The sequence below is a fragment of the Phodopus roborovskii genome, unplaced genomic scaffold, assembly GCF_943737965.1.
Source record: "Phodopus roborovskii unplaced genomic scaffold, PHOROB, whole genome shotgun sequence".
In the NCBI taxonomy this organism is placed as follows: Eukaryota; Metazoa; Chordata; class Mammalia; order Rodentia; family Cricetidae; genus Phodopus; species Phodopus roborovskii.
In genome coordinates, this window is record NW_026126418.1 from 34,871,900 (window position 1) to 34,879,591 (window position 7,692).

At 40.5% G+C, this 7,692-nt stretch overlaps 1 protein-coding gene across 2 annotated transcripts; it reads right to left on the reverse strand.

The window, feature by feature from the left end:
* Nucleotides 1-936: 936 nt before the first annotated feature.
* Nucleotides 937-7,572, reverse strand: Phospho2 (phosphatase, orphan 2). 2 transcript variants are annotated; one of them, XM_051184520.1, is made up of 4 exons: nt 7,357-7,572; nt 6,249-6,282; nt 3,547-3,701; nt 937-1,705 (listed from the first exon to the last, which is right to left on the reverse strand). In XM_051184520.1, the coding sequence occupies exon 4, from the start codon at nt 1,677-1,679 to the stop codon at nt 954-956; it is 726 nt and encodes a 241-aa protein (XP_051040477.1). In that variant the 5' UTR covers nt 1,680-1,705; nt 3,547-3,701; nt 6,249-6,282; nt 7,357-7,572; the 3' UTR covers nt 937-953. The 2 variants fall into 2 exon arrangements, with proteins under 2 accessions (XP_051040477.1, XP_051040478.1); XM_051184521.1 differs by lacking the exons at nt 6,249-6,282; nt 7,357-7,572 and adding an exon at nt 5,175-5,253.
* Between the last annotated feature and the right edge of the window lie 120 nt (nt 7,573-7,692).

Below are 7,692 nucleotides of genomic sequence, written 5' to 3' on the forward strand. Positions count from 1 at the left end.
TCAGGCTTTTTTCTTTTTGAGAAAATAATCCGATATTATTTCTTGCATTTCATTCTTCCATGGCATCTTTAACACACCCAACCAAGCAGTTTATGTGGTTTCTTCTCTTGCTTTCACAGATGCCTAAAAATACCCCTAGTTTCTCATCATCAACCTTAATCAAGTTGATCTGCATGCTCAGGACAAAGCTCCTCTACCTACTTTACCCATGTGGGCTCATCACAATTGGGTTCAAGCATGCACTTGCCTAAGGCTTTGGCAGCTTTGCATGATTCCCATGCTGGGCCACCTTGGATGAGGGCAGTCAGCAGCACTTGTAAGGCAGTATTAGCATCCATTACACCTCCAGCAACAATGCCTCCTCAGCAGTGGGTTATGGGTAAAGCTCAATCTTGAACACACGAATCTGTATGACTTGGTGACAGCAGAGGAAGAGCACATCAAGTTAATTTCAACATTTCCAACTACTGGATATTTTTTAAATAAATGAGTAAAACAAAGCCACTTTTCCCAAGAAGTTTAAAAAACGCAATTCACTATCAATCCCTAGTATAATCCATGAGTTACACCTACCTCAGTTATGTTGTTTTCCCACCTTTTCCCAGGCACATATTTTGTAGTTTGGGAAGGCACTGACCAGGCTTTGGTTAATGGTATTCGAACAGAATTGTTTGGTACAATTGGAAACTATCCTTAAACAAAGGGCTACAGCCCCACTGGCCTGGCTCTTGCTGGTCAGAATGTTTGTTGTGAGGGATTGAGCTTGGCCGTCAACCACAAATCATGGATTGGAATCAAAAGCTGAGGTTGGCTGAGCAACGAAGTGGCCTTAAAATATCACCAGAATTCTTTAAAGGGAAAAACCCCTCTCATTTTTATGCATACTAAATATAGGGGACTTAGTTTTATGTTATTGAGCCCAATCTTAATAAAAAATTTCAATTGTTGATACATTACTCCTTTATTAGAAATTGTAAATGAGAAATTATTTCAACACCTGAAGACCAAACTACAACAGCAGATTCCATAGGCTCAAGATTTTGAGACATTCTGGCAAGAGTTCTTTGTAAAGTATACCCTTTTCGAGGCATGGCAACATCATTTTTCCTTAAAAAGGTTACTGGACAGAGATCATTTCCACCATCACCTATATAAACAATCCGTGCATACTTCACTCCCTTTTGTAACTGTTTATTTACAAATTCTAGCAAAACTGCATTTTTGCAAAGATTCTTTGGGCATCTATTGCAAGAATGAGCATGGCAATTTTTCACTGTGAGAAGACCATTGTTATCAAAAGATGCTGGATTTGTAAATACGTTATCAAAGACATCATGAAAACCAGCAGCTTCTAAAACCCAATCTATGAAGACTGAATTTGAATCTGAAATAATGATGCAATCAAATTTATCCTTATTCATTCTTAGAAAGTTGAAAAGCTCTACCATCCCTGAAGTGAAAGGCATTGATATCACTGATCTTCTCATCTCATCTTCTTTTACCCCTTCGTCTCCCAAATACTTAAAGACTCTGCCCATAAATTCTGTCCAAAACCCCTTTTGATAAGAATCTTGTAGTTCCATAGGAAGCTTTTTGTTTGGAGCACACTGTACAATCCAGGTGTCACTATTGTCATCTATGATTGTATTGTCGAAGTCAAATACCAACAAAACTTTCATGGTTCCAGAAATAGATTTGGGTTACCCTGAAAAAGAAGAAATATTATTCCCTAAACATACTGTGTTTACATATCTATTACACTTAAGATCAAAAGTAAACGTTAAACAGCTAAGAGCTAGGTGTGGTAGTACATGCTGTCATCTTAGCATTTAGGAGGCTGGGACAAGAGGTTGAGGCTGATGAGAGCTTTCTTAAAAATGAATGAATGAATGAATAAATAAATAAGTTAACATGCCAAAGCAAGGAGTGTAAACTAGTGAGTGAGGTTTTTGTTTGACATGAGGTCTCATTATTCACCCTGGTTTGATCTGGAACTGGTTATGTAGGCCAGGCTGTCCTGGCACTCAGAATAACCCACTTGCTTCTGCCTTCCAAATGCTGGAATCAAAGGTATGTGCAACCATACTCACACCTTATTATGCACTATAGAAAAATGTAAACATTTTCCTGCATGTGAGCATTTTGCTCACCTGTTATATGCTCCACATGGTGTCTGGTACCCAAGGAGGTCAGAAGGGATAACTGGATCCCCTAGAACTAGGGTTACTAGTGATGGGCTACCATGTGTAATGGGAATTGAACCTGGGTCCTCTGGAAGAGCAGTAGGTGCTCTTATGCAATGAACCTAGCCCCCAATTAAGCGTTTTTTTCCTTTTTTTAGGACCACCACTTATTTTCCCTTGGATAACTACTATACTTACTTTACTAGCTTATAATATTTATAATGATCCTTATATCAAATAACAGACCATAATATATTATGGATATTCTGTATACTAAGTTCTGAACAAATTTAAGTCATGTAATTTTATAAAATGGGGCTGGAGAGATGGATCAGAGGATAAGAGTACTGGCTGCTCTTCCAGAGGTCCTGAGTTCAATTTTCAACAATGACATGGTGGCTCATAGCCACCTAGAATGAGATTTGGTGCTCTCTTTTGGTGAGCAGGCATACCTGGAGGCATACCACTGTATACATAATAATAACAGAAAAATCTCCAGGAGAAATGGAAACATTAATTTGCCACAGTTAAAATGGGTGAAAATATCACATTAAAAAAATAGTAATCATGTAAAATTCCAAGAAAAAGAAAAAATTGACATGTGTAAACAAAAGAAGATATATTTTTGAAAGATCACTCAAACATTTCATCTAATTTTAATATCATATAAAGTATAATTGTTGTCACTCTCATCTTAAAGATATATAACCCAATTAATAAAGAAGTTGATATTAGAGGTGGAATTGTGGTCTCAGGTCATGTTGGCTCCAATTTCATGTTTTCAGGTACAACATTCTAGGTCTGGTGTGGTGACAATGCCTTTAGTCTCAGCACTTAGGAGACAGAGGCAGGAGTATCTTTGTAAGTCTGAAGCCAGACTGGTTTACACAGCCAGTTTACAGACAGGCAGAACTATGTGAGAGACCCTGTCTCAAAAACACTAAACCAAACAAAATTAATTAAATACAACATTAGTGCCTTTTGAGACAGGGTCTCACCATGTAGGCTTGGCTTACCTAGCACTCTCTATATAGAAGTTCAGCTTGGAATTCACAGTGATCCACCTGCCTCTGTCTCTTAATTAAGTATTGGGATTAAAGGTACATGCCACCACATCTACTTATTACTTTAAAAATAAATACAGATTTGGTAGTTTTTTTTTTTTTTTTTTTGAAGGCAGCATTTGTCTGTGTAGCCCTGGCTGTCCTGGTAGAGCAGGCTGACCTTAAACTCCGCCTGTCTCTGCCTCCGAAGTGCAGGGTATTACCACTGCACTTTTAATTCTTAAAAGAACACAAGAGTGAAATAAACACAGATTTAGAATTGATTTAAGAATATGTATGTATGTATATATATGACTTACCCAAAGTGGCACCTGTAGTCCAATTAATCTTATTTCAGCATAGAACTTAGGTCATTAAAACCTTTAATTTGCCAGTTGTCTTTAAACATTACTCCATTTCTGTACGAAGAGAGATGTCTCTGATTTGCAGCAAAGGAATGGAGACTTCTTAACTCCTAAAATTAATGAGGAATTTTAAAAGCTTAAAATGTATGTTTTTTGGTTGGCTTCCATTACCTCATATTTAACAACAAAACAAAACACAAAACATATACTGGCAATGAAGAAACAAAATTTGATTGTAAATATATACTTTATATAAATACAAAAAAGAGAATGTCATATGGAAATATTTTATCTAGTTAATGACATCACAAATGTTAAATCAATTGAATTTCATCATTTAAGTTTTTCTTGTTAAAAGGAAAACACTTTATTATCAATAAATATACAGATATCAGTGATGTACTTAAAATAAAAATCTACAAAAATTAGGGAAGTGCACAAATTGACTTTTAACAGTGTGACTTTACCTGGAAAGTCTTTTATTAACATTTTGGAAATAGACCAGGTATAGTTACTCACACCAATAAACCCAGCAGCTCAGGCAGGCATAATGCTACATGCTTGGGCCCAGTTTTGGTTAAAATGTGCAATATGAACAAAACAGCGAGCTGACTCAGATGGTAAAACACTTGCTGAACAAGCCTGACAAGCCAAGTTTGACCCCTGCAAGTCACTCTTGAAGGAGACAGGCCCACAGTGGATAGAGAGGACTCCTAAATGTTGTCCGTCCTCTGACTAATGCTCTCACTCAACACACACATACACAATAATATGTTTTATTTAAAAACCAAAACAAAGCCAGCTGGTGGTTGTGCACACCTTTAATTATAGCACTTGAGAGGCAGAGACAGGTGGATCTCTGTGAGTTTGAGGCCAGCTTAGTCTGCAAAGCAAGTTCCAGGACAGCCAGAGCGGTTACACTGAGAAACTCTGTCTCAAAAAAAAGAAACAAAATCAACAACCAACCAACCAACCAACCAACCAACCAACCAACCAACCAACAGCCTACTCTCAGGACTGGAGAGATCACTGTTTAAGAGTGTACACTGCTCTGGCAGAGTACCAAGTTCAGTTCTCAGAACCCATATCTGGTGGTGCAATGTGGGAGACCATAGTGACTCCATTCCATCTTGACTTGAGGTCAGAATTCAAGCTTGTTCTTGCTCCTCAAGGTCAAATAACAGGGTATTTGGCTGAAGGCATGGTTACTTGGTTACTAGGTGTTTTGAGAATTAAGGAGGTGATTACGCTTGTTTGTTCCTTGAACCATGGAAAGGAAGTCTTTCCCCTCCCCTTTTTTGCTTTGGGTATAAAGGGCTATGAGAAATAAATTTGGGGCTGCTGCAATAGTCACTGAGAGCCCTCCCAATTCTATCTTCTGTCTTATGTCTCTTTCTTTCTCAGTCCTCACTCAGTCCTCACTGTCAGCTGGCCCCAACAGTGTAACTCCAGTACTAGGGAGTTTGATGCCTCTCAACTGCACAATATATACACACTAAATAAGTATGCAAACAAACAAACAAATAAATAAGGGTTTGAGAGGATGCTCAGCAGTTAAGAGCACACACTACTTTTAAGCTTACCATCACCTGGAACTCCAGCTCCAGGAGGATCTGACAACTCTATCCTCTTCAGGAACCTTCATTCAAGTGCACATACTCTCTTGCAAACACATGTACAAACATACACATAATTAAATATAATAAACATAAAAATAGTTTGTGAGAGTGGCAGGGTCTTTTTTGTTTTTGTTTTTGAAGACAGGGTTTCTCTGTAGCCTTAGAGCCTGTCCTGGAAACTAGCTCTGTAGACCAGGCTGGACTCACAGAGATCCATCTGCCTCTGCCTCCCTAGTGTTGTGATTAAAGGCCCAACACCTGGCTCAAGTGGCAGGGTCTTAATGTGTGATTTAATATTTATTTTTAGTTTTACTTGTGATTTTGTTTAAAAATATCTACATGTTAACTTAAATTGTTTCCAATTAGGGTATAAATGCTACCTTCTTTAATTTACAACAACAAAACTCAGGGTTATGAGGCAGAAACCAAGTATCTAACTCTCGATCAACAAGACTAGGTTGGAGTAGCAATCAGGAGTTTGAAGTCAAATATCAGAAAATTTCAAATTAGAAAATTACTGACATTTTATGAGGCTCAGTAATTGCAACTAATTTAGTAAAACTACTGGGGTTTTCATTGAGAGACATGGTGTATATTGCTTATAATGCTCTTCTCTTCTATAGAATGTACTCAATGCCCCAGCTGCTTCAAGGATTCCTCTGCACTGGAAAACATTAAAAGACATGCATGTTGTCTCTTGTGATTTGAGTTCCCTCAGCTCTGAGGCCCTGTCCTACAATGGAACATACATGACACCCATGTGACTTCTTGCCAACTCTACATTACCCTGTGGGGTCAGGGGTTCAGGGAAATTAAGGCAAAATGTACTGATAATGCATCGACCACTGTAATTCACTGACCCCTCATGGGGCACACCGTGGGTCTCATACTAAACTATGCAAGTTGCTGTTTGCCTGCAATACAGGAAAATCCCTAACATTTTGATTCCTGCCATGTTTTAAGCTATGCTTCCAAATCATTAGTGTATGTGCACAAAGTTCTGCCTACAGATATTCTTATTAATCCTTCTGTACTCACCAGCATTATTACAGGGTAACGTCTGATAGAAAACCTGAAAATAGATAGCACAACTACGTGTTAGAACTCTCATTATTGAAAAATCTTACTTGCTCTCATTGTGAGGGACAACAATTCTTTCTTAATTAATTGATAGTGACAACTCCTTAGTAATGAAATCATTTGTACATCGGTGTGTCAGGAAAACGTAGCGGGAAAGGGTCAGCCAAAGAAGCACACCCTGAGTACAACCAATGAAACACACACTGGCCCTGGAATTAGAGCCAGCGAAAGAAATACACGCTAGCCCTGAAATTAAGAGCCAAAAGGCTAAAACGGGCCAGGGGAAGAAACACACTTTGGCCCTGAAACCACAGCCAAATCTGCCCCTGACCAACTAAGAAGGAAACCAACCAATCCCTGAGCAGGGAAAACAAACAAATCCCTGAGAAGAAAACCAACCGACCCCTGAACACAAGATCTAGCCAATCTGAGCTCAAGGGACCGAGATCTGACCAACCCCACCCGGGAAATCTTCTCCCTGGAAAAAAATTAATAAGGAGCCCTATATAAGCCCAGTGCCTGTTCAGTTTGCTGCTGTCTTCTTCCACCCTGGTAGCGGCAGCCACCAGGATTCTTCCCGCCCAATAAGGCTCTTGAAAGAGGTTTGGGTGACAACTTTCTTTTGCTAGAGGAGCCTTCGCAGAACTAAGCGGTACAAGGCTGGAATATCTTCCCCGGAGCAAGGCTGTAAGCTGCTATGTTTACTGTGACCGGTGGTATTCCTTGGATTCTGAGTGTCAGAATACTTTTCCATCCAAGCTGTAACACTTACAGAAACCCTCTTTAAAGATCAATTACCAGTCCACTTTAATATACTTTGGGGTCATTAGAGGCTGGCTCCCAAGCACACTAATTATAATTTATTTACCAACAGTCTGGTACATATTAAAGGTCTTAACGTGAATGTCCTGAAGACAACATTCAAGCTTTAACAGCCCTGTGTAATGACAATCAACAGGGCCTCATCTAGTCCTGGCTATGCCGCACAAACCAAATAATTTAAGAACAGCTTTAATGTCCCTTAATCCCTAGGGTTCTCTGTGGTCAAGCGGGGTCTGTCCTTCACCTCAGCAGGCGAGGAGCAGTGTGGGGGCTCGCACCGAGCCCAGGCCTCGACTCGAACACCGGCCGGCTCCACACTAGCGGACCGGGTGGGGAAGGGGACACCAGCCTGGCGGGACAGAGGGATCCTCACTGACCCAGGCCCGGGTCGCCGCCGGCAGCCAGCATCCGTCCCAGCATCCGCCGGTTGGTCCTGACGTAAACGCCGGTTCACGAGCGCCCGGGCAGGGCCCGCCGCTCTGCACTGCGCAGGCGCACTTCCCGAGCTTCGGTTTCCCCGCCCCCCACACTCGCGGCGCAGACGGGGCTCCTTCCCGGTTCCGCGATGGCGGCAACGTCA